Source organism: Erithacus rubecula (genome assembly GCF_903797595.1).
Source record: "Erithacus rubecula genome assembly, chromosome: 18".
Taxonomy (NCBI): Eukaryota; Metazoa; Chordata; class Aves; order Passeriformes; family Muscicapidae; genus Erithacus; species Erithacus rubecula.
In genome coordinates this window covers 763,976-791,938 of record NC_136670.1, presented here as the reverse complement: position 1 = coordinate 791,938, position 27,963 = coordinate 763,976, and the positions used below count along the sequence as shown (strand labels likewise).

Below are 27,963 nucleotides of genomic sequence, written 5' to 3'. Positions count from 1 at the left end.
GACAAGATTTTTCTGTAAGTGCAGTAAGGCTTTGAACAGGAGGAGTGTTAAAGGCAGTGTCAACACAATCCTGGAGGAAAAACATGTACAGCTTGTTTCCCAGTTTTTAGTAGGCAGTAACAGAAATGGTGTTACTGAGCAGAAGACTTAAAGGTTGTCACAGTGCAGAGAAGCATCCCAGACAGCTGCATCTGAGCCCACCCAGCCTTTAAGTACCATGTACAAACAAATCTAACAGAGAAAACACAACTAATTGTACCCTGATGCATAGGGAAAAATTAAGTCATATTCAACACCAAGTTGGTTAAAAAGAAAGAATATGCAGTGAAACTGGAGAAGGAAATAATACAAAGAAAGACACTATTTTTGGATGTTTCACAGAGGTAATGATCAGGAGTAAGACACTGGCACAGCCACATTAAGAACATGCTGACAGGAACATCAGTAAGACTGCAGCAAGCCAGAGTCACACTTGCAGAATGACAGTTTGCCAATACCAAAATCAACATATACTGCAGACCATCAAATGCTGCATTCAGGAAATAAAATGTATTTCAGGAAGGCTCAGTGCAATGGCCTGTGGGTTTAGTGAAAGCAAACACAGTAAAGTTCTCTTGACTATAAAGGAAAAAAACCCCAGCATTTGGGACTACAGATTCTGAGAACTTACTACTATTCAATGACCAACATGAAGCTGGAAAACAACTGTAGCAAAGGGAGTAATGCCATCCAAAGACTTTGAAAAACATTACAAAGATGGCAAAGGAAACTATTTCACCATCACACAACTGTCAGGATGAGGCCCTGCATCCAAGCTCAGAGCACTTCCCCTCCACTGAGCTGGAGAGATACTGGAGAAGATACATGGAATGGCTTCTAACTGTTCAGCTACAAGCTAGAAAAGGAAAAGATTGAATCAGCTGGAGTTAGAAATAGGGATAACAAGGACACTGGACAAAGAGAAAGGAAGCAGACAAAAAACTTACTGCAATGTGCAAAAAGAATGTATTCAGAGTAATAAAAATACAGACATCCCACAAAATTTGAAATAAAACTTTGATTGTTCCCATCATTACATTTTCCTACTTTACAAGTAGCACAATAGAACTCCCTGTCACCCAGGCACAGTAGGAAACTGCCAACCAACTCTGCCACCCAGGGGAGCCTCTGGAGAGCCCTTGCTCCATGTGCTCTGAAAATGACATCCTACATCAACACCTACCATCCTTCCACACAGAAATTTTGTTTGCAACATGTGGCACTAAAATTGCTTTCTAGAGAAACACGTTTGGTGTACTGTCTACAGATTTTCAGGCACTTGCCTTTACAAAGGGGTTTGGTGGGTACAGATAAAGTGAATGGAAAATTGACACCTGCTATTTCTCCCATGATTACAATCAAAATTCAAACTCTTCATCTGCTTTTCAGTCAGCCACTACAACTCATGGTCAAACATCAGTGTGTCCTTTAAGTTTCACTACAGAGAAAACCATTCAGTGTTCAGTCAGCATCCCTTCCCATTTCTCACTGGGCTGAATTATCCAAGCTATGACCATGCTCAGCAGTTCACTGTAAAATGCACACTGTGAAGCTTCCAAGTCCATCAGAGGTATTTTTACCGCATTGCAAATTCTCTCATTGTCATGGCTCCTGCAGGAACAGGAATATTTGGCAGCAGCATGGTACCTTGACTGAAGGTCTGCCATCCTGTGGCATCTCCTGCAACACCCTGGTAAAAAATCCAAGAAGGCAGCAGTGCACAGAGCTCTTTCCATTTTCCCTCACTTAAAGCTGGCCTTACTGCAGTTTTGAGCTATCAGACCTCCATTGCTTGCTAAAATGAGACCTTCCCTCTCTATTTCCTGGTCTCCAAAGAAATATTACATATAGGTCAAATTATTTCTTCACTTGCTGTTAAACACATTGAAACCCTCTAAAACTCATTATCACTGGTACATTATCTTAGCTCACCAAGTGTCATAATTTCAGCTCTCAAACTACTTTTCTTCCTTTATTTTCAAAAACACTCTTCCTTTCAGTATCTCAATTGTGAAACAAAAAACATCTTGCTTAATTGCTCTTCTCCAGCTAATTCAGGCAGGGATAGCTTCCAAGAATTTCCAGTGTATCCAGATTCCACAGAAGGAGATGCCAGGTGTAAGAAACACATAAGGGCATCAATAATCACTGATCATTGCATATTTATAAACTTGTGGGGTTTTGAGCTGTAACATTACTTGGCACTACAAGACTACTCAAGACAGTATTTCCCATGGCCCTCCACTCAGCAGTTTCCCCCTGTGCTGGAAAAAAATAGGTACCAATAAAAGCAGCCTGCACTGGGCAGTAAAGCATGTGAGTCTTGCAATGCACCCCTCACACTGAGCATACCTTGGGAGGGGCCAGATGGGGGGGGGGGGATGTAAAGGCTTTATCTGCACTTTGACATGTAACTGAAACACTGTGACCAGATTAGTGCCTCACCCCAGGCAGCTTTAAGTGAACAAGGCAGGATGGATTTATTTAACTGTCATATATTGTTAGGCTCAAAAATACAACTTTTATGCTACCTTGAAGGGATTAGAGCATACTGAAGTGAGCTGCAGAAGAAATTGTAGCTCTCTCAAACAGATGAAAACATCTTTTAAGGTCCTTAACCAAAACCCAAAGCTAACAGAAAAGAATTAGAAAAGCAGGTGTAAGTACAAGGTAAACAGAATCTCTGATGCATGTCTATGCAAATAAGTAAGTAATTTCAAGAGTGCTAGCAAATACAACTACAAACATTATAGCAGATATGTGCAAAGCAAAGGCAGCTCATCCTAAAGAAAAAGGAATTTTGAAGAGTAAACTCACATGAACAGCTATGGAATGCTTCTAAGTCTCTTTTCAGATATTTGCAGAGCTTTAACTGGCTGCGAAAGTTTGCCAACAGACTGTCACGTATTTTTTGAAAAGACAGCTTGATTTAGCTAAATTCTGATCACCACTTCTGGTCCCTTGTCATCAGAGGTGCCCAAAGCCAGCATAACAGGATTTAAATCTTTCAGTACATGCAATTATTCAGAATTTTGTTGAGACTTTTAAAAAACTAATTTAAGTTCTGACAAGCCATGCCATATTGTCCTTTCAGAACATATTACATTTTAGAACAACACAGTCATAGGAAGACTCCAGACTCCAGTTTGCTGTTATAAATGTGTGCAACAACTATGAATTTTGAATCATCTATCAACCAGTGAATAGAAAAACACCCCTTAAAATGAGTGCTTGTGTCCTTAAAAATCCCTGATATTCAAATGCTATAAAAATCATGTTCTTCCTATACATCATGCAAGGTAAAAATCCATACTACCAGGACACGTTACTCAACAATGCCAAAGTGACACTACTGTATCATGAGGAAAATAGAGATTTTACAGCATTTTCCTACAGGAAGAGCTTTATTCCCACTAAGTGATGAGAATTACAGTCTAATAATGGTAATACTGGCTTAGAATATTGCCTTTGTTCTAAATATGAAAAGTTACCAAAGACTAACTTCCATGCTGTATTTGGTGGCAACCTCACAATGCAACAAACACACTCTTCTGTTCCACATACCACCTGCTCTCCAACAATGTACTTTGCCCTTTTCCAAATCCTGAATCTCTTTTAAACACATGTCAGACTGAGAACATAATGAAAACAACTGTCTGGCACAGTTATTCTATCTGGAGCATATCTGTTCCCTTGATAATCATCCATAAATGAGTTAATTCAGCTCCAACACCAGCTATTTTTAGGACAGCATGCCTGGGCTCTGTAACATATCTATCCTTCCACAAGAGCAAAAGCCACTGGTGATTTTCAGAGTAATTTGCAGATTCTACCTAGAGGCACCTGTCACTTGAACAGTTACACCAGAGTGAGTGAAAGATATGTGCAAACAAGAGGGAAATTTAAAATAACCAACAAACAACAACACACACATTACTCCAGCATTGCTGAGCAACTGCAAATCTCTCCAAATGCTCTGTTGCACTTCAAATTAAACTTGTTTGATGGAGCATTAACTAGGGAATATGTACTTCCAAGTTTCCCCAGTTAGCTGTAGATCCAAAGATTAAAGCTATGACAAATAATCACAGGACAGCACCATGTTTTGACAGCTGCATAGGAAATTTTAATTTGAACAGGTAAGATAAGAACACTCCCTAGCTAGGAGAAAAGAGTATATATATTAAGATGGAAACTGAAATGTTTCAACTACTTCATAAATTTGCACTAAAGCCTCCAAGTCTAAACATAAGGATGTAAAACTGCACAACTGGGATTCCCAAACAGCAGTAACAGTAATATCACAACATACTTGCAGCACATTAAGGAAAAAAGAACCTGATATTTTATGGTGTTAAGTTGAATTTAATCCAGAATTCCAAACACTGAAAACAAGCATTTGTAAACTTCATCACTCATACTGAAAGTATTAAACCTAGTCATTTAAAAATTATGATTTCCACTTCTAAGATTGCTGTCCAACTTGAAAACATAAGATTGAGTCCACAAGGAATAAAAATATGCATCTTTAACAAAGGTTAAAATTGCAAGAATGCACATTTTTAACACTTGTGCTGGTGTCAGTGGCCTTAAGAAATGCATCAACATTAAATATGAAAAACATGAACCTGTAGCAGAAGGTTCTTGAGTTCTGACAGGAACAGAGGAAGACTTAGTGTCCTCAGCTTTTTCTTCCTGCAAACTGGCTTCTGTACTGAGTGCTGTGCTATGTGATGTATTTCCAGGTGATCCTTGTTCACCAAAACTTTGGTCAGGTTCAACAGGAATTTCTAACTGGACTAGAATGAGAAAAAAACAAATCCAATGGAGTAAAATGTATACAAAAGCATACTGAAGAGCACTAGGGGGGGAAGGGAGAATTTTCACATTAGAATGGAGAAAACCACCCATCCATGCTCTTGACTGCTTGCCCTTGGTCACAAAATTTCTGCAATACAACTAACTTGTAGCACCCCTCTAAACTTACAGGTGTTTAGAAACACACAAGCTAACTAACTGTTTAAAGCCCAGAAAATCACAGATCTCCTCAAACCACTACAACAGCTTCCTTGAAAGGGAAAGGCAGTGAAGGACAGGGTAGAAAAGCAAGTGTTAACTCCACCCTGCTTAAACATAAAAGCATCCCATTTGATGCTTTTAGTGTTTGGTAGCAGGATTAAACTCTGAGTTTAGTACTTGGGCTGTTACTTCTACAATCTGAAAGTCTTAAAACTTTGACATTCTCATTTTCACAATCAGAATCTGCATTCCCTTCAAAAGAAAACCAACCAACCAACCCCAAACCAAACTATTTCCTGGGATATTTTTATAGCCTATGGAGCTCCCCTTTGCTGGAAAAGCTCCCACCACCCAAGGGAAATGTTAAGGTTACTGATAAAAAGAGAATCAAAAGCCAAAAGCAATCACAGGGCAGCAGAGAGAGAAACTTCCCATGGGTTTTTCCTGCACTGCTGATACAACCAGGTTTTAATGGCAGATACAGAAGCCTGCAGGCTAAGAAACTGCAAATACACAGCTTGCAACAACTACATGACCACCTCATCACAAAAACCCAGAGTACACTGTGAAGGCACTTACCTTTCTCTGATTCATTTTGGTTAGGTATTGCATCTTTCCAAGTTTGAATTTCCGTGGAAGTTGTGACAAGATCTGTATTTAAAATCTCATGGCTAATACTGGATGAGAGTCTTGAAGATCGCCTCCTGATCTGGTCTCTGTCAGCATTATCTGAAGAGTTCTTAGATTTTTCCTGAGCTGGAACAGCTGTATTTAACAGTACCATGCAGTTACAGGAGTACAAACAGATTACAAACAATAAAAAGTTCTTCACTCCCTGTGACCCCCCTGAAAGTGTTTTTTAAGGACTAAGGCTAACAGCAAAAGCTAAAAAGCCTGGATAATTAAGCCTCTGTAAAGGCTACAATGATGAGTTTCAACTAAGCATAAAAGTACAGCAAAAGCTCTCAAATTTTTTCTTCTATTAACACATCTGAAGTACAAATACAGATCAGTACGTTACTAGTTTCTCAGAAAAAAACATTCCACTGACTAAAACGGACACAGAAGCATACTACAGAGCAGAAGGGGTGTGTTTGTCACATTATAGAGGAGCTGATCTAAACAAGCTGTTCACAGACATAAGTAGTATCAGGAGTTAGTTGAGACAATTCAGACACACAAACAGCTGTGACTGAGCTGGATAACCTACACACACTGAAGTTTTAGACTGTGGTATTAAGGAAAGGAAAGTGCTTTCTTTGCATTTTCATCTCCTTGGTCATGACACTACTACAGAGAATATAATTTTCTTTCCTCATCAACACGCTCAAGTTCTTCAGCCTCCATACACAACACCCAAAGATGAAGTAGAAGCTATTTGACTTCAGTCAAATATCTGAATATGAATCCAATATTGAGTAATTCACACAAATACTGAATAATGAATATTTATGCAGTATTAAAGTGCCCTTGCTTTAATCCTCTATCTAGTAACTGAAGAGTTTCTAGAACTTCTAAGGCTTTTATAGCCTTCTGTAGATTGAAGGCAATGTAATCACTGCCACCCCTATATCTGTGAATTTTCACATCAAGGTTCATAATTATGCCTCCTTTATCCAAAACAAACTTCCAAGATTTAGGGGGGAATTCCAGCATGATGATGCCACATATGAATGGCAAATTTAAGAAAAACCAGGTGTTGTATTGTCAATGTATCATAGTTCAAGATTAATACCACAACCATTTTTTCCCTCCCCCAAGCCATTAAGCTTCAAGAACTTTCATATTTACACACACACAGTGTGAGAGCTGAATACCAAAAACTCACACAAGTTCTTTTCAATCCTGGGACGCTTCAAGGGAACATCACCCCCTTTAGGTATTTTCCGACATCTTAACTCCAAAGTTATGGGCTGCAGTGTCTGAGAACTTGGCTCTACAGATTTGGATAACAGAAGAAAAATGGACTCAATACAAAGCTGTGAAACACTTCAACAGAATTCCCAAAACTCACAATCTAAAATACTGGACTTGCATAAACAGAGTTTCATCCAATTTTCTAAACTCCATATAGTAGTATTCAACTCTACTACAGGTATCCATTATATTATATGATGGTTACTTGTCTAAATCTAATCTCTGACTAAACAACACAATTCCAAAATTCAGTATGTTCTTGGCTGTCTTGAGCAAAAATGAACTTGAAAATTTTTAAGAGTTTCTAGAGATTTATATTGTGAAAGAGCAAGATACTTCTTATTCCTTTAGGTAAGTTTAAAAGTGCTTTGGTACTTGCCTAAACATTTAAGCTTGGCTACATACCTGTGGGAGGTGTTACTGGCGGTCTGCCACGCTTGCGCTTAGTTTCTTTCCCGTTTTCCTGTGGACTCTTTACCTTGTCATTCTCAGGCTTCTTCTCAATTTGTGTATCTACTGAATATTCCATATCATTCTCTGATATATTCTCTTTATCTTCTTTTCCATTCTTAGATATATTCTTTTCTGAGATCTTGCCTTTTTCTGAGATGACTATAAATTTTCCCTCTTTATCAGGCTGTTTAACTCGTTTCTCAGTCTTTAATGTCTTTTCATCTTCGTCTTTCTTTGCACTACCTGTTGCTTTCCTCTGCTCTTTAAATTTCTCCTGGTTTTCAGGAGATGACGGAATTTCATTACCTCTTTCCTTAGGCTTAGCATCACCCACAATATTCTAGAATAAAGAAAATGACAGTAAAAACACTTCACTGTAGTCTGAAAGCCATCCCTCTCCCCTTTGCATTCAGCAGCCCTGCATTTTTGTCCAAGTTTTCAAGTGACAAAAGTACACACTCGATTGCAACGCACAGATTAAAACTTAGAGGCACCTGAACTGGTGAAGGACCTGTGCAATGTGAACAAGGCAAGAAAGCCATTCTTCACCACACAATGACAGAAGAGCTTGGTTGTTCCTTTGTTCCCAGATGTAGGCTGGGTCCCTACTAGCCTGTGCAGTACTACATAAAACCTACTTGGGACACTGCACAAAGAGTGGGAGTCAGGAGCACAGAAAACAGTCAACAGCTCAGTCACTCTAATGCAAACTCTCTTCCTTTCACAGAAGAGTCTCATTCAAAATAGACACACAGTTCGCTTGCACTAATCATTGCTGCTGAAATTGCTAGGCAGAGTCATGTAAAGCAACTGCAATCAGTAAAGTCATCAGGAACCACATGATGTTAGAAACTGAACATTTAAATTTAAAATTTAACTTAAAATTTATTTTGTAATTTGTGTTCAGCATGAGAGGACATGAAAATCCTTAACAATCCCTGCCCTGCACACTACTGAGCCAGCCCATTTCCCCATAGTTATTATTGGGTAACACCAGGCCAGGAAGAAGACCCAGTATTCAACAGCTCCTTGCAACTCCATGTCCTTCCCCTTTTGTGATCAGGCTTTATATTACACCACTGGGAAGGGGCAGGGAGCATGATATATGCTGATTATGTTTTTTTCCCCTTCCAGTGATCCTGCTACAGGCTGTCCCAGAAGAACAGAAACCTTGTAGCTTTGCACATGAATTAATAATTTATATTTGGTCATACGTCAACACCGCCTTTAGTTCAATAACGCCTCTCTTCCTGCTGCCTAACTGAAGCATTAGAAAGCAACCATGCTCCTTCCCAGACAGTTCTACAGGGCACAGGAATCTTCAACTTTGACCCAGGATCAGGAGGACAGGAAAGGCTAAATACCCCAACACTAAACACCTTCTTGAGAAAAGGAAGTGGAACATGTCATTTAAACTATATGGAATTCTGAGAATCCACTTAAAACTCAGTGTTTCTTTGTACTGCACTATGTCTTGTCTCTTCCCATCCCAATATTCCTGTCTATATGTTTACATGAAGTTATACCTTTCAATGCATTTTCAGACCAGTGCCTTAAGAAATAATATTGCTGCACTAAAATGGTGAATATGCAATCTGCTCCACCCTCTATGATATTACTTCAACCATCCTTGGTACAGACGTGACTTAAAAAAAGTCACTTTAAAAGGTGAAATCAAATTGCTGTGTATTTAATGAAAACAGGTGAATAGGAAGTCTTTCACATGTCTGAGCACCCCTTTTACCATCAAGTTTGTATTCTGCAAATTCCTTAAGGGAGAAGCTTCAGCAGCAACTGAAACATCAGGGAAAAAAACCCAACCAACCATATCCAAAACAAAACAAAACAAAAAATCCCACCCAAACAAACAAAAACCTACCATCTCAAAAAACAACCCTCAGGCAACCATGTTTCAGCACTTCTGATGCTCACAAAACCATCTGATTTGAATCAAGTATGTGCCTCTGGAACACTCATAAACCATGCTAGTCACAATGTTCTCAAGCAACTGAATCATGAACACAGTATGTCTGAATTACCTCTTGGTGTTACTGAACTCTTAGAAGTTGTGTGTCCTTGCAAAGCCACATTCCCACTGTTACAGGTCATTAGCATTTCACCATCATTGTTCAACATAGCCAGTTACACTCTCTACACAGAGTAATACTATAATTAAAGAAATTATGACCTGCTTATGTTGCTTCCTTCAGGAATTGTGTGGTTTGGAGCCCTTTTTTTTGTTTTCTTAACAAGTACTAAGATATGAGCCATGTGTGCCTTCAGGACTCCAATCTCTCCTCCTGAAGAAAAGGAACCTGAACCTCCCCTCCACTTCACACCTGCTGCTACACCTCTGCTATACCTGCTTTTCTCAATCTTGAGCACACCACTGGTTTGAGTTTGTTTATTTTTGTTTGGGTTTTTTTAACTTTATTTCTGGTTGTATAAATAGAGCTCACTAGGAAATTCTCAATTTATGCTTTTCTATGCTAAAGGACAGAACAAAAAATGTTCTACTATAACTTAGGAGATTCTCTTGGGGTAAGAAAAATCATCTTGGACAAAGAATAAAAGGAAAAAACTGAAAAGAACCAACCCAAAAACTCCTTTCATCTCCTTTCAGAATCTTTCCAAAGCTATGCAGAATAATGAAAATTCCTAAAGGAGAGACAAAATATTTTTGTTTTCTTATGCAGAATATATCTTCAGATTGTTCAACTCCACTTACTTAACACTAAATATCATAAAAGCATTTCTTATGGAAATAAAAGATTCTGCAGCAGTTCACCTGTGAGTATTAGTCAACTTTCCAACACACACAATAATAACCATTTAAAAGCTATTAAGGACACTTTATGGCAAATGTGAAATAGTGTTCTCTTCCAGCCTGGCAGATACAGAAAACTGGAGGACTGGCATACCTCTCCACAAAAGTGACAAATCCAAATTGTACCACTGACATTCATTACTGGAATCTGTGTTTAGGATTTGTGATGGGGGGACAGAGTAAGTTTCTTGGATCAAACCTAAAGTTTAAGAAAACTAATGGCAGGGAGCATGACAAAAAGAACCCCACAGGCTATAGTTACTACACAGGAATGTGTGGCAAGAGACCAAACTTAAAACCTTGTTTGCAATGAAAATTATTCTGAAGCAGCTATTTTAGAGGTTTTAACCAAGTTACTCAAGACAGAACTTGGTGAGCCTTTCCTATATGCCTGTACAGGAAAACTAAAGTACAGAGCAGCACTTCTCACCATCAGCAGGACCGTTGCTTTTGTTTGGGTTTTTTTAATGTAATGGCTCACTACTATTTTCTATCATGAACTGAAGGTTGAAACCACTGCACTGAGCAGGTGAAGTGTTTGTACAACAGCCAAACCACAGAAGGAAAACAAGGAATAGTTTAAAAAGCTGATTTTCTCAAAGCTGTGAGGTGAAAGATTAATAGTCATGTTCTCTAAAAGTCCCATGAATACTAAGCAGTTACTCTGGGAAAGAACTGTTTCTGTTCACTCCTCGGTTGTCACTCCTTTAGTTTTAAGACATATATATTTAAAATTATCTTGAACAGGTAAAATAACCACAGCATGATTCAAAAACCTTACTACTAGCTTCAGTATGTACATTCTGAGTTTTCCAACAACTTTTAGAAATGTTTTCCTTATATACCTATGACTTCTTTAGCTCATGAGGTGCATTTAAAGAACCTGAGAGCTTTGCAAATCATACCACAAAGATTCACATTTCATTTTAAGGGATTCCCCTTAATGAAGGGGAAATGAAGTCCCCTTTTGATTTTACGAGGCTTCACTTCAGTCATACTGCATTTTAGGAGTAAAGGTTTTTCATTAATTTCATGTTTTATAATTCATCAACTATCCTAACCACCTTAAGTGCTTAAGAATATGCTAGCTGCACAAACACCATACTTACCTGATCTTTGGAAAAAGCTTTGACATGAATATTTTTGACTGTCTGAACTACACCATCATAAAACTTCACAGTGTATGTACCTAAAATATGAAAACAAAGTGTAAGAGCTCAAAGATCAGAAGTTATTTAACACAGCATCAGCTAACAGCTCCAATACTCTCCAGCTGCACAATTAGCTCTAGATGAAAGCTGCTTCCCCTGTGTAATTAGATCCCCCAACACAGAGATCCTATCACAGGCAAGGGAGACACAGTAAAGTATCCAAAACAATTCTGGTCAAAATAAAGGTGTGTCCATGTCTAATCTTAGAGTTGCTCCTCAGATACACCTTACTCACAAAACCCCAAAATATTTTTGGTAAAATATTCCAATATATAATTACACAACCCTTTTCTCCATCTTACAACACAGACAATCTAAAGCAAGCCCAGCACTAGAACAAATCCTCCACAGTTCCCCTTCCTCTGCTGATTTTTAAGGGGGTTTTGCAGCACTGACAATAGGTTTTCTTGCAGTTTACAGGCAGTAACAAATTTAGGAATCAACTTCTCCCACATATATATACTTAAAGCTATTACTGACTGGGTATACCAGCAGAAAGTTTTTATCCCATAAATAAGGTAAGAGGTTAAAAAAGTTGATGACAGACTAAAACACAAAATTGAAAATGCATTTTTTCACAGCATTTTTCCATCTGCTATAGTATCTCTCCACCAAAACAATAAGGTTTCAGCACAATTAGAAATACATGACTAGTAGACATGACAAAAGCAGGAGCCCTTACCATCTTTGTTAACAGAAGTAACTTTGGCTGGATAGAAGCGACAGTCAGACCAGCATGCCAATACCTGATCATTGATACGAAATCCCTACAAAAAGTTAAAAAGTTTCTTCATGTGAGAATTATGAAACATACAACCTTATTAAAACATTTCAATTACTAGCTCTGCAATGTTTAGAAGAAAACATAAAATTTGTACAGCAGGCAACACAGCAAGAGTGAAGCTTTTTAAAGTCATCATTCATACAAACACACAAACTGTTGCACACACAAATGTCCTCTAATTTCTACTTACTGCACAAGCTTCCTCCTCGTGCAATCCTTCTTTTCTTAACTGTATTTTCTCTAGGGGACGCAAATAAGGACTGTCCCAACAAAACCATTCATCATATCTATGGTTCCAGCGCTTGAAATGGATAAGTACTTTCCCCTCTTCATAATCAATTTCTTCAATGTGGGCTGGATACCTGGTAAAGATAGATTAAAATATTTTAACTAAGAATAAGGTAAACTGTCTCAGACACTTTATACAAATAAAGCTTGGTTTAACTCCTCCAATCTTATTATTGTGACGCACCACTTGTATAAGCAATAAAGATGCTACAAAATGAGGGAGCAAAGTACATAAGGAAACCCCAAACTGAACAGCAAATGATACTATTAGCTGCAGCAAAAAGAGACAACTAAGGAGTTCTTGGTCTGGGGTGGAAAAAGAAATTTAACTACAGATTCAGAAGTCAGAAAAACCTTCCTTGCATCTAGAAATGTCATGTTTTACAAAACCAATAGCTTCAGTTCACTCTTATCAAGAGTAACGCCTGGGGGTCAATACACTCACTTCTCTGAGATACCCATCACCAACTATCATGAATCATCTACCCAATGTAACACCAAAAACCCAGCAGACACACTAAATGTAATTTAAGTTTCAGATTCTCAAAGTTAAATTTCATCTGCACAGTCCTGGGGTTTTAAAATACAAATTTCTCAGTATATTAGAAGTAGAGGAATCTGAGATGGGTCAAATTCAAACGTTTCTGATCAGGAAGACCTTGTAAACTCAGTTTCTTTAAATTGCATTGGTAATTTGTAACTTCAGTAAGTGAACAGCTGCGATTCTGTTGAAATACAATCTCAACTGAAGGTAACATTCCAAGCACAATGCTTTCTCTTCCACAATAGTAACATCAAGAGAAAATTTCCATTTGTCAGTGTTTCCAGTATTCTGGAAGAAGGGCAAGGCCTCCGTGAATTCTTGAACAAAGGGCTGAAGACAAAACTCAAATCCACAAGTATCCTTTATCTGGTAAACCACACTTGAAAGACAGAATAAATGGCAGAAAGAAGTGGTATCTCCAAAGGATCAAGCCTGATGCTAACAGTAAAGCATGACATGTAAGAAACTAACACTCAAATGCAAACCAGGCTACCATTCTATAATCCTACACAAAGGGAAAGCAAATTTACCTAAATGAAATCCTCCAGCAGATCTAAGACATGTCCAGTCATGACTTCACAAACAATTACAAACAGACTATGCTGGATACTTACATTGCAAATACATACTAAGGCCTTGCTTAATACTCACTTCCACACACATCAAGCTATGCCATTAGTTCATCCCACTGTATTACCAAAGTGCATGCAGCAAAGGCTGGGGAGGACAGGAACTCAAAAGGGAAATACTTATGGCAGCAACATCTGTAATTAGTTACCAACTTCTTGGAAAAAAAAGAAACTTCTTCCTGTGACAGTCAAGATATTTTACATTTAGGTAAGTCAAGTATTGTCCTCCATAAGTTCATGAGGGGGCAATAGTCCCAGTCAACAACCTAGTTCTACTAAACAGATTATTTCTGGATATCAGAAAATATCTGGAAATCCCAGATCCTCTCAACAAGAGAGCAGCCAGAAGGCTGCTCTTGCCATTGGGACTGCAGTACCCCTAGGACTTCTCTGGATTTCCAGTGATGAAGAGGGATGCTGATAAAAAGGACAGACTGCTGACTCAGTATTAAGCTAATAATCCTGTCCAAGCAGATAACCAACTCTGGGAAGCACAATCCACTACCTATCACTGAGATTAGACAACTCCAAGTTAGAGGAGTCAACTAACTCAGTGATGCAAGACTGCTCCCTGCTCCATGTCCAGAAAAAGGTGGAACTTTCTCCACCAGAACTGTCATCCCAGAATCATACATCAGTGCCATCTGCACCTATCCCAATTCATTAGTGGGACTCAAGATCATCAAGAAAAGCATATCTGACAATGAGACTAAATTTCAGTCTACTTAAGGAATTGTGGTTGAGCTAGAGCTCTCACTCTTGCAGAACATGCTGCAAAGCCTCAACATCTTCTCTTTCTGAAACAACAAATACCAGTAAGCACCCAGTGCTCTTCACTGGAGCAGTAAACCTATTAGAAGCTGTGCTGGACCTACCCATGAACTCTGACAACCACCTCTCCTTGAAATCACCTTCCTTTCAGATGAAAGCATTGGCAGCTACAAAACAAAGCAGAAAGGTTCACAGGTTCTCATCAGTCCTGAATACCACACACAGACAGGCCAAGCTTCCTTCCTCCCCTTTTGCAGAACTGAGCATGCACACCACATCAGGAGACACAAGTGCCCACAGATCTATACAGAAGAGTAATACAGCATTATCCACACGCCTCCAAACAGCCTGTGAACATACACAGGGGTAGAGGCAACTTAAAAGAAATTCAGACTTGTTTATTAAAAAAAAGAAGGTACTATGACAGGATACACAAAATGAAAGGCCAATAGCTGAAGCCTGGCCAAGGCCCCAGAGTACAACTGAGATATGTCCAGGGTGACCCACCACATCCTCCCCCAAACCATGAAGAAGTATTGAGCTGACTCAATGGGTATTCGAGACAGCTAACTAATCCTGAGTAAGAAAACTCCAAATGGTACTGATTTAAATATTTATCTTAACCACTGTGAAATCAGAGAAAACGTCTTGCAACACACATGGAGGGCAAAACAATTACTCTTCCAGCTCAAATTAAAAGGAATGATAAGCTCGTATGTTTCAAGGACTTATGAAAGGGCTAAACAGTAAGGGAAAATCTCTAAGATGCCCAAACTGCTGGCTTTAGTTTTCTAAGAACCTAAGTGACAATCAAAAGCTCAAAGAACTGAATAGGATATGGTTAGCAATGACTGGCAACTTCAGACTACAGCTGCCAAAACACAGGAAACAGTATGAGAAAGGGTTTATGGTAGTCAAATGTAAAACTATCCTCTTCTGGGAAGAGGTGAATTATCTGGAAATTCCCCAGATTCATTTGCTTCCCTTATCTTTTCCTACATACCAAAACAGAATTGCTATGAAATCCCACTCCCTTGGAAGTAGAAAGGGACAAGCTCAGTGCAGTCAAAGCAATGCAGAGGGGAAAGGAAGCATCCAGGAAAATCAGCACTGTGAAAGACAATAGCTATAGTGGTTCATCTTTTCAGTGCTTAGACCAATTCCTGACAGCATGAACAACTGAACTTGTGGGACTGACAATCTGAATCTCAACAGGGTAGCACCATTCTCTCAATATCACCCCAGAGCTCTAACCAGAATCAAAAGCCCCTTTCACGTCCATTTAATACCCAGACAATGAACAGAAAAACTTAGAGGTGTCATTAGAACAAGATAATAAAAACATCATTTGCCTATTGCAGGTATCCAGTACACTCATCCCCTTTTTAGTAAGAGAGGATGCAGCTAGCCACCACCCGATCAGTTTCAATGATCCACTGCAAAAGGTTTCAGAAAGTCAATTCAGCTGGAACAGTGTGACCACATCCATGGCTACAGCAACTGCTCTGGGATCCCTCCACCTAGGGCTGCCCTACTGCAGCAGTCCCTCTCCTTCACCCTCTGAGCTCCAGCACTCTATACCAAGAGACCTTTCAGCATCTACACAGGCTTTCTACCTATAGCAACCTGAGGCCACCACCCACATCATTCATGGCAGTCTTGATGCATCCAAGCATGGGACATGACAGACAACTGCACTAGCAACTGCAGTGCACTGCCAACATGCTATGAATCCAAATACAACAAAGCAACCTCTGGAACCTCCATAAAGCAACCTCAGTAAAGATGCAAAATTCACTTTGCACTTTGACAAGGAGCAGGCTCCACACTGACTACACTACTGGCATAAAATGCTTTTTCTTCACCAGAGTTGACAACACATTCAAACAGCCTGGAAGTCCTTCACTAGCAATTTGGGGCACAAGCCACTGACACGAAAGAGAAGTATATAGCACTCTGACATGAAACATTTTCCAAAGCACTACTGCCAATGGACTGGCAAGAGTGGCCCATGAATTGACCGATGTATTTGGTACTGAGAACAGAAATCAAAGCCAGTACTTTAACCAAACAGCAGACTTGTGACTATGTTTTAGTACCAATACAGCAAAAAGAAACACAAAAGAAAAGTGTGGACCTCCAAAGGTCTAGCACTAGGAAAAGCAAGTGTCAGCAAGCAGAAACTCCTGTGCCCCCACAGGACTGCACTGTAGCCACATCACAGAGTGGTTCTGGTCGCACAGGGGCAGTTGAAAGCAGAAAAGAAAAGGTCTTCTGTCCTCAACAAATTCACACCCAATGAGTAGTGTCAGCTTTGCTAAGCCCCCAGCTCTTAAAAATTTTCATTGAGAAACCCTAAAAATGCAAATGCACACGATCCAGGGTTCAAAGCTTAGCAACTAAACAAAAGATTTCAGAACTGGAGAGTTCGTAACCAAGTTATGAGACCAGAATTGCAAAGTTTTCTGTGTAGGGCAGGTCATTTAAGATCAAGTGCTTCCAAAACCAAAAAAACATGCAACAAATAGCATATCCAAAATTCAAATTTAAGCCAAGGGATATGCAGAAAGTAGAGCAGGTTGTTGAATTACCCCCCCAAAATTTTTCCCATGAAAGTGTTATGCACACTCATACTCGGACACTGAGCAAACATGGCAGAAGGATAACAGTGATGGACAAGTTATTAGCCTTACTCAAACACCACCTACACCAAACTGCATCTTTGAAAAGGCTACATTACAGATAAGCTAAGATCTTACTTTTGTAAGCCTGACTACTTTTTCTGCTGTAGTAACAAAACACAAGGATATCGAAAATGCAGTCAAGTTCAGATCAGTGCTTATGTACACAACTCTTGGTTACACAGGTTAGCCAAATGTGTGAATAGGATTTATTGTTCATACTTTACACTCTTTATGAAAAGAGCTACCTTTTCTCATTTTCACAATTCCAATGCACTTATACCTGCAGAGAGAACATGCTCTGCATGCAACCAAGATGTTATGAAATAAATCCCCTATGTCTAAGTGCACCATCCTCCTGAGATGTCCAAATGGTATTCAGTACGGACTTTTCACACTTCACTTGCTGGCAGGTTCCAGAGCTCTAAGTACAATCATATCTAACCCACACAGATTTCTCAATAAACATCAACTACATTTGATTTCTGGAAAGAGAAGTTATCAACAGGAGCTAACAATACCAAATTAAGTACTGTATTTAAGAAGACTTCAGAAATTTTTATTTTATCTCTCATTACCTGAGAATTATTAAATGCTAAGTTTTGAGCTGACTACCTGAAATGTACAGAGTTCAAAAGTTCAAAGTTAGCCTGAGTAATTTGTAGGCTCTTTTCCACCTTCCTAATGCAGTGGTTAGTGAAGAAGTGTTCCTCCTCACAGCTGAGAGCTGCAAGACAGGCACCAGACCAGACCAGTTAGCATGGAACATGTTCCCTCACACAGTTCTTTAATTCTAAATTTAATTTATCACCTTCACAGGAGCACAGGCCTAACAAATTCAATCAGATTCTAGAGCCCATGAACTCACAGCAGCACCAGGAAAGGAAACAGCAAGGATATTCTGTACTGCAAAGAATTTATTCCTCCCTAATATCTGTTCTGTAATATTAAGAATAGCACAGAACTTAAAGGGTGAATTCAGGATTATGACAGCCTGAAGTCCAACTGGATTTAGGAGCAGTCCTATTCCCAGACACACCAGTACACTTCTGGAGGACCAGCACAACATATCAGCATCTATCGCCCATCTCAATCACTGGTATATAAACTTTTATAAATTAACTACTTTCCTACAAACCAACGACTACAACTCTAAATACTGTACCAATACAAACTGTTTAAGATATTAAAGACTTAAAATTAATATAACATGAATGGTTTTAAAAATATACCAGTTTTTTAATCTGTCACGGGCTTCCAACTGGGCTCCCACCTCAAAGTTGATCCCTCTTCTATTCGGAGGATGTTTTGTCATTTTGTAATATCAACACTGCTGATTTTATTCCCCTGAAAAATGCAATTAAATATCAATCACTAATCAAGACATACACAAAATAAGCTTATGCACTATAATTCCCAGAAGCCAGATGTTAAGGGACTGCTGTAACTTCGGTTTGCAGAAAGTAAGGGGGCAATTATCTTTTAAACAAAGGCTCCCAAGTGACAGTGTGCAGAATGATTCCAAAAGCATTTTCAAAATGGCAGCTACTGGACCATGAAAGAGTGAAGCTGAGCCTCTGTCCATTGGTCCAAGTTCCAGGTCAATTAAGAACCATGCAACCCAATTTTATCCACAAATGAGATGTAAGTTTCATAATATTTTCTTCCCCCTCCCGGTTTTGATGAAAACAAGGAATCCAGTAAACAGGAAGTGGGCAAAACAAACACAATAATATTTCAACAGCTACCACATTAGCAAAACACTCCAGAACACTATGTCACCTCATCACTACAAGTGCAATAAAGTTCAAAGACATTAGAAATATGTATATTTTTAAACCAATTTTAGAAGACTCTCTATACTGCTTGCATATTCACATTGCTTTCATCCAACTTCTCCACTGTTTCAATCAGAAAATAAAAAAAAAAAAGTCTTCATTAATATTTGTTTCCAAGAGAATATAAAAGCTTAAGAAATCTTGCTTTAGTAGTTTCTCTCAAGGTACACATAGTGAAAAAGCCTGGTCAACAGGTATTTTTCCTGATTTTTTATGTCAGTTGATTCCCACAATTTTAAGATACAAATTATGATCCGTTCCTGTAGTCTTCAAGCTTAGAAGACCCAAAACCACAAGTAAGTTTTATTCAATACCACTGTCCTTGTAGTAAAGCTGTATCTTGAAGATTCAATTACAGATGGACAAAACTGATTCAAGTTAAAATATAAAAGCTTCTAGTCTTACACTACAAGAACAAGGAGACATGCACACAAATAAGCACCAGCGTTTTCATTCAGAAAGGCATAAATAGCAAAGGTATCAACTGAGCTGCATCTACAAAAGGATTAACATAATGAAGAACTACTCTAACTTCAAGTGTGGTTCACAAATCAAAAATCTCCAAGAGTATCACAAAGCTTCTAGGAACTATATGAACTTCTATGAACTTTTCTATAAGGAAAAGCTACTCCTTTACCTCACTTTTTAAGGCAGGCCATTTGCCCAAGGGCTGGCCACAGAGACATTCCCACCACTTCCAGTCAACCACACTGCAAAGAAACTTCTCTACTGAAAGCTCATCTGCTGCCTTTCTCTGAAGCAGTGCTTTTACACTCATCCTCATCTCTACTAAAGCAGCCTGCAAAGGTATGGGGGAAAAAAAAATACCATTGCCTGTAAGTTTGATTCACAGAAAAAGAAAAAATACTCTAGGAACTGAAAAAAAATAATTTCCTAGAGTAATATCTGATAACAGACTAAGTTCATACAGCATGGATCTGAATCAACCCAGTCTTCTAATGGCTGGGGTGGGAGTCTGTAACTTTTAACTGGGAAATGAAATTAAGAGAAACTTAAGATTGTGGGGATTTTACAATCTTAATCTTTACAAAGTTTATGTTGCATCAGAATGTAGAAATTGGGGGGAAAAAAGGCAGTAAAGTGCAAAGCCCTATTTTAATTTTAGGAGGTTTATCCACCTCAAATATCCACTATTTTCTCTGCAGATTTACATCATTAAAATACACCTTTCTCATCCTACAACGTAATATCATACCACCAAGCAAGAAGCAGACATACATTTTGCTTAACAGTTGTAGAAGAAACGACATCTGCAAGGTGATTCTTTCCCTGGTACACTGATTCTGCCCTTTCACTAAGGAGGGACATGCAAAGCCAACACACTCCCAGAGCACTCTCCCTACATTATCTCAGCTTCCTGCAGGTCCTCCACACCTAGAGCTGCCATCTGCATGCAAGGCATTCATCTCAGCTCACCTCCATGGGGCTGGAGAGGAACATACACATCTCCTGACACACAACAGGGCTTCTATAAACACATCCGTTTTGGTGAGGAAGGTCTTACTACGGTTCCAGTAAAATATTTTTAAAAATATGAGTTGTACAACTAACAGGAAATCTGAAGAAAACGGCCAAAGCCATTTAATAAGAGTTAGAGGCAGCAGATTCAATGAAAATCTGAACACAGCTAGTCAGCTAACACTCACATTAGTCAAAGCACACACATATTGCACTTCACTAAGTTGGCCAAGCTTGTTAGAAGGCAGTAGGTCACAAAGTTGAAAAGAGAGAAAAAATTCTATGAGCAAAAATCTCATATCATTGGCCCCTCCTCCCAAGTCTTCCTTTCTCCCCCTGCCCAAATTAAAGAACTTGTGTTCTCTCACATCTACCACTTGCACTGTGACCCAGCAGTCCAGCTCTCAGACCATGAAAGCAGGCTGGCTTTTCCATTTTCAGCCAATTTCAGCAAGAGCTTTCTCAAGCAGACGTATACTTGGCAGAAAATTACACGAGATAAATTACTCAGTAGAGGGTCTCAACCACTTTACCCTGAAACACACAGCCTTAGAGCAAGAGTGAAACCACGAGACAACTTTTACTGAGAACCATGACATAGCTCTGCACAAACTAGGCCAAGAGGCAGTGCTGAAATGCACTCCACCAGCACGACCATGACCATACTGATAACTTCATTTCTCAGAAAGCAAGCACTGAACACAGGGGCCTGCCTACCTCATGATTTTATATTTCAGCCTCTGTGCTCTCCAGTAAAGACTGCTTAAAAACCTTGAACTACATCAAAACAGTTGACAACTAACAACCCCAGACTGATCAGCTACAACTTGGAAATAAGAATGGTTTGCCAGAAGATCTCTCCTAAAATTTTCTTCACCACAACATTTTTACTAACTTAAATCAGGACACAAACAGGATTTCTGCTCTGGTAGCTCTGAGAATACATTTATCCATGTATTCAAGACCATGACTAAAACAAGGAGACTAGGCCTATCCCAAGAGCTGTACAGCTTTTCTCCAAAACTTCCTACCTCCCTATGAAGATCAGATCTGTTTCAGGCCCAAGTACTTCAGGATTTAGACAAATCACTACTTCCAAAAGAAAATGTCTCTAAATCTGTATTATTGAAAGAATGCATGTTATTTAAAAGGGAGGGTCTTTTATTCTCCATCAAAGTCATCATAAGGTAACTTAACTTTTAAAGAATATTCAACTACTCAGACACAGGTATCAGTGAGGAAAGTACACTTTTTTATCTCAGGGCAATGCAGAAGAAAATCTATTAATATTGATCCCTTCAGGGACCACAGCTTTGACTTCTAAAACAAGCTTTCTGCTCTGTTAACAGTGCAGGTGCTACACACCATCACCTGTAGCTTTTTTTACTCTCGCCAGTTGTAGGCTCTGTCAGTGCAGAACCCCAAATCTGGCATATCACTAAGTTCCCATAGAAGTGGGTTCCTCTGGAAACTGAAAACTTGTTTTGCATTATCAGATAGAGCAAGGTCAAGCAGTTATTGCAAACTTTCACTAATAACAGCCTCTACCACTTCCTCCGTGCAAATTGCAAAATCACTGCAGCCTTTTCCAAGCCACACCTATCCAGGCAAAAACTATTTCCCAAATCCCTGCTGAGTGATTAAGCCACTCTTTTACAAAGTGTCACACCAAATCCCTTCCTTGGAATCAGCCCCACTTTCAAACTTCATTCTGTCTGAGTGTTGCTTCATAAACAGCTCAGAAGAAATGCAATTCACTTTGACAATTCAGCCTATTTCCTTCATTCTTTTGTACATCCATGCCAAACCCAGGAATCTTCCTCCCACTGCCACAAGGATACAATAAAGAACAAAAGAGGAACACCATAGGAAAAAAAACCACCGTTCTCTGACCTGACAAAGGAGCACAGTCAACTTTGACAGTTTGCATAAATATAATCCTACTTTGCACTAAAAATTTATGTTTTATTCTGGATGGGAAGCTTGCTGTCCAAATTCCTAGGAGGCAGTCAGTACCTTAGTGGTGATTCCAAAGAACAGGATAGGAGAGGTAATAAAAAGCACTGGCTAAACCAGGAAGTAAAAGCAACTAACCAGAGATTGTCTCGTATTTCCTGGAGATGCAGCACAGATGATGCTGACCCAGGGTACTGCAGGCAGCTCCTGCACAAGCAACACGAGCTTGTTTTGTTCCCTTCTAGGACAAAACACATTTACAGTTGATTCCACAAAGCCTAAGGCTAAGACTGACTCTGCCATCCTCTCTAGCACCACTGTTCCAAATCTGCTGGCACATCTACATATGGAACTGCCAAGAACTAGAGTCCTTTCATACTTTGTACATCAGGTTTCTTTCACTCTGCAGTAGTTCTGACCTTTTATCATCTGCACCCATGATACAACCTCACATCTCCAACAGCAAAAACAATGAAAGCCTCACCCAGTTCACCCCCTACAATATGCACGCCCCCATCGGGAATGGCCAATCCAGAGAAGTTCATGGTCCCCACCGCAATCGGAACACCTTGCAAGTGGATGACCACAGCCATGCTGTGCTGAAACCACACACCTGCAGATGAGAAAAGGTATGATATCAGACTGCAAAACAGTATTTACAGGTACCATTTATACTACACAATCCTAATGGCATCTTACAAAGACTAAGTGGAAGTCTCACAAGCACCACTTAAAACCTGCATTGGCACTGACATGAGAAGCTGATTACAACAGACATCTATTGTCTGGAGACAGAACACCCTCTGCCTAGCAGGTTTTGACTACAGCAGCAGTGCTACCATGAAATATGCCTGTGTTTTACCCTACACATAAAAAGATATAAAACTCCTATACCTGCTAAACATGTTAACCCAAGAAGAGCTTCTGTTTATCCAAGCATGTCTGCTCCAGCCTCATGCTGGTTTTGTGTACCATTTCACAGGTGGGTGACTGTTTACACATGTGACCCTAAGTCTCAGATGATGTCCTTCACACCAGTATTTCAAACCACAATGCTTAGATTTTCAGGCAAGTTTCTGGTTTTGGGATTTTTTTTTTTTTTTTAAGCAACAGGAGTAGGAACATGAAAGACTTAAATGAACAGGAAGACCTGACACTGCAATAAATTTCAAGGGCATCACCCCACTTCTTCTATCCAAAAGACATTTCAGACAAGACACTGGTCTACACACAGATCTTATCTGCATGATGCAGCATCCTCAATTACATATCCACTAGCACTTACTTGCTTTAAAAGCTTCCCAGATTCAATTAACAACTAACAGATGAACTCTGAGCCACACAACACAGAAACTGGATCCTGACTGATACTTAACATCTCTGAAAAGAATGCTGAACAACTGATTCCTCACCACTGACATTCCCTCAAACTTGAGAACTTGATTTCAGTCTCCTACTTTTTCTCTAGTTTATACAAGTAGATTAAAAGAACTGACAACAGTAAAAACCTACATTTGCTCCTCTCCTCAGGCAGAATTAAGACCTCCCAAAGTACTCGGTGACAAAACTGAAAAGCTGTTACATGAGTGAATCTCTGAACAAGATCCTCATTCTCTCCCTGAGATTACAGGCTTGAAGATCACCATTTTCATCCCCTCAATACCAACTCATGAAGCTGTGCTGCCAGTTTCAACTGGCACCGACACTGGGACAGACCAACACAGAAGCAAAAATTACAAACATAAGCAATTTGATAGAATAATAAAAGGTATTTTTCTATGATGTGAAATTATTTGAATTACCAAGTGCAATTAAAGAAATAAATAGCCATTACTGAAAACAGTAATTTTCAGTCATTTGATCATGTCTCATTTAGCTGTCCTGGTTTCCCCTCTCTTTTTCTGTAACACACTAAAGATAAAAAACAAGCACCTAAGCACTGAACAAGCAAAAATAATTTGGAAAAAAATTAAGTCACATAAAAGAAATCAGGTTTTCCCTAAATAAAGCAGTGTTAATGAAAACCTACTTTAATGAGACTGTATATTTTCAGTTTAAGAAGAAAATGGCAGCCTTTAAGAATATAAGAGTTCAATGCAAATAAGTCTTGGAGAGGCATCATAAATAGAATTTAAGCAAAAACAAGAATTTTAAAGCAAAACATCAAAAGCTTAAAGAAAAGCCACAGTTAAAAAAGGATATATGCTTATACTCACCAATAAACTCGTTTACGTTGCTGCAAACATTCCAAACAGTGATGTATAACTACAGGAAAGGGAAATAAAAATCATGTGAATTCTGAGACTAAAAGTAGTTCAGAGTTAAAAAAAAAAAATATTAAAAAATCTCTCTACAGTCAACAGTATCCCCATAACAGAGTAACACCTCTGTAACAAAAATTCAATCTGAAAATATTTCAGTACATGTCAGCAGACTGCTGTGATTCAAATTAGGGACACTTAAGAGACCCTTGTACGTACAGACAGTCTGCATATCCACATCAGATTTCTCCATCATTTATCTGTTGTCAACTAAAAGTCATCAGTAACTTTATCATTACTCCTACTTTGATGTTACAGGTACTGCAGTATTAACTGACTACACATTAACTAAGCAGTCCTCCCCTGTCCATGAAGACATCTTCAGCTGGATAATCTACATTCACCACATGGCAGAAGGAGCTGTGTTTTGCTAGCACAAGAATGAACTACAAGAGCTTTCCCAGTATTGCTTCTCCATCCACAAATCCAATGCCTGTCAAAACATGCAGGTGTCCTCTCACTGCAGGATTGGCAAAGAGCCATTTGAATTGTTTCCAGAAGCCCAACCTGGGCTGCAGACTGGGCACTCTAATGACATTTCTCATGGTTTCTACCTCAACTGAAGCTGCACAGAACCTGTTGAGATTGAGGAATGGTACTCTTCCAACAAGTGCTCCCACTGAAAGGAGAGTTGGAGGCACAAAAGGTAAACATCATTGGCTGAGATAACAATTTACTGAAAACATCAATGAGATAAGAAAATGAACTATAATAGCAATGGTATTAAGACCAGAAGTGTACAAGAGAGGCAAGCACTTCACAATGAATGCTCACTGCAGGGCCTGACACAACCTGACCACATCCACACCATGCAAGCCTGGAAGGGACCACTTCCCAGAAAATTATGTTAATGGCACAGCACTTCAGTACAGGTCAGCAGGCTGCTGTAATCCAAACTAGGGAGATGCTTAGACCTTACAGACACACAAACACTCTCTCTACCCACATCAGATTCTAGCCACACTCTCTTCCAGCTACTACAAAAAAATTAACCCTATCGTGGCCAGAACCAGGACATTATCAATCCCTTATTCTATACCACATAAATCATGTCCAAATCCTACCCCTTTCTAACTATACACATACACACAGATAAAGATAACCACACAAGCACAGGTATAATGTTCAATGTCAATGGCTGTCCCTCCAACGTGTCTGTGGAGACTCTGGATTCCATCCACCCCAGAGTTCCTCTAAGGGGGCTGGTTACTAACTGCATTGGGAGTTTATGACTGCTCTGGATACAGCAATCTATACATCTTGTCCATGGCAGTTATGGCACACATCAGCACTGTCATTCAGCAACCAATATAATACAATTCAACATTACAGACTGTTCTCACTCCAAAATCAAATCCCTTTGAGGTACACGTTTCCTTGTCCCTCTGCATTACCCACCAAGAGCATCCAGGTCCTTGAGCAAAAGCAACTGCACAGATGGGCTTGCCTTAGGTAGGACTAACCTAAATTATCTTCCCTAATATATTCCTCATATTCTATCCCTCACAGGGATTTTATCCATTTCCACAGAATGTGGAGGTTTTGATTGTGAAGGGCCAGCTTGACTGGCAGAGCCTCAACTAGGTAGCTTTTGCTACATGTAGATCTCAATGTCTAATAGCTCCCACACCCATCGCTTTCAGTATGGTTAACAGTCCATTATGCTGCTCCATTTTTCCTTTACGCTGACGCTTGTTAAGGAATAGGATACATTCACTCAATCCCATGCTCTCTGACCCAGGTGTCTATGAGCCTGTTGTCCGACTCAATTCTTTCTGGAATGCCATGGTGTCACAGGACTTGTTTTTCAAGGCCCAGATGGTGTTCTGGGCAGTGCTGTGAGGTATGGGGTAGGTCTCCAACCATCCAGTGGTGCTTTCCAGCACTGCCAGCACGTAACACTTGCCTTGGCAGCTCTGCAGAAGTGTGATATAATCAATCTGCCAGGCCACCCCATATTTACATTTTGTCTGTTGCCCACCATACCACAGGGGCTTTACCCACTTGGCCCTGCTTGACTGCAGTACATTTCACATTCATGGATAATCTGGAGATGGTGTCCATGGTTAAATCCATCCCATAGTCACAAGCTCATCTGTAATGTTGCATCTCTTTCCAAATGACATGACATGTCAGAGCCAGAAATAATCCACAAGTCAGTGTAGAGGCAAAAGACTGGCCACTTCACTCGTTCAACAGTATTTGAAAACAGCTGGACAGCTTTCAGCTCTGCAACCTGGCCACCTTGTCTTTCAATAGCTTCTGCAACTTACTGTGTAAGATTCCATGTAGCAGCTTTCCAGCTTCAATTTGTCCCTATGATATGACAGCAAGCAGTAGTGAACAGAGAGCATTGCTTTTTATTTTCTGGTAGCTGATTACATGGTGGGGCCTCCTTAGCATGGTGGCACCTTTTCCTCCTCTTCTGACCGTATGGATATTTTTGCCTTTGTCCTATTCCGTGATGATTTCCAAGATCCCTGGGTGACTGGGGTTTTGTATTTGAGCTCACTATGTGGTCAGAGCAATCCACTTACTCCGTGTGACATCAGTGGCATAATGTGTAGAAGGGAATTGCCCTTGGATATCCAGCCCAGCACTGTCAGTCAGGGTGCCAGAAAGCACTGTGCTTCAATGTCAATCACTTCTGAGGTGGCTCCAACCCTTTCATAACCTGCCAGGATCTCTTCTTCAGCTGGAGTGTAACAGGCCTCAGATCCTCTTTATTACTGAATCCAGAACCCTGGTTCTGGTTTTCTTCAAGTCTCCATTGGTAATTTCTGTCAGAGAATACAGAAAGGACCATGCTTTCCAGCTGCAATTCTTCACATCTTATCCTGTTCTGACTGGCCCAAGGGCTGCTGCACGAACAATCTCCTGTTTAATTTGTCCAAAACTTACTGTTGTTGTTCATGATCACACCTAGAATTATTGCTTTCCCATGTCACATGACAAAGAGGGCTTACAATCTTGGCTATTTTATGGAATATGCACCCTGCAAAAACCTAGTGTCTAAGAAGGCCTGTTTCCTTTCTGCTGACTGGACACACTATTTTGATGACCACATCCACTGGACTCTCACAACACCCATCTTGCCATTTTACTCCTAGGAACTGAATTTTCTGGACAAGTCTGGGATTTTGGCAAAAACAGCCTTCAGGAGGATTTGGATTATTTTCTCCCCTCTCTCAAAAACCTCCTCTGCT

At 39.6% G+C, this 27,963-nt stretch overlaps 1 protein-coding gene across 2 annotated transcripts in view; it reads right to left on the bottom strand.

Annotated features, from left to right (window-relative positions):
* PHF20 (PHD finger protein 20) overlaps positions 1–27,963 on the bottom strand; it is a 75,662-nt gene that overhangs the window by 42,170 nt on the left and 5,529 nt on the right. Inside the window, exons 3-11 of one of the 2 annotated variants that reach the window (XM_079321805.1) lie at positions 24,653–24,701; positions 18,396–18,510; positions 12,441–12,612; positions 12,149–12,233; positions 11,365–11,444; positions 7,381–7,768; positions 6,887–6,994; positions 5,638–5,823; positions 4,662–4,838 (exon numbers count right to left, since the gene is read on the bottom strand). In XM_079321805.1, coding sequence (XP_079177931.1) covers positions 4,662–4,838; positions 5,638–5,823; positions 6,887–6,994; positions 7,381–7,768; positions 11,365–11,444; positions 12,149–12,233; positions 12,441–12,612; positions 18,396–18,478 — 1,279 coding nt within the window. In that variant the 5' untranslated portion in view covers positions 18,479–18,510; positions 24,653–24,701. The remainder of the gene's footprint in view (positions 1–4,661; positions 4,839–5,637; positions 5,824–6,886; positions 6,995–7,380; positions 7,769–11,364; positions 11,445–12,148; positions 12,234–12,440; positions 12,613–18,395; positions 18,511–24,652; positions 24,702–27,963) is intronic. The other variant, XM_079321804.1, reaches the window with a different exon arrangement.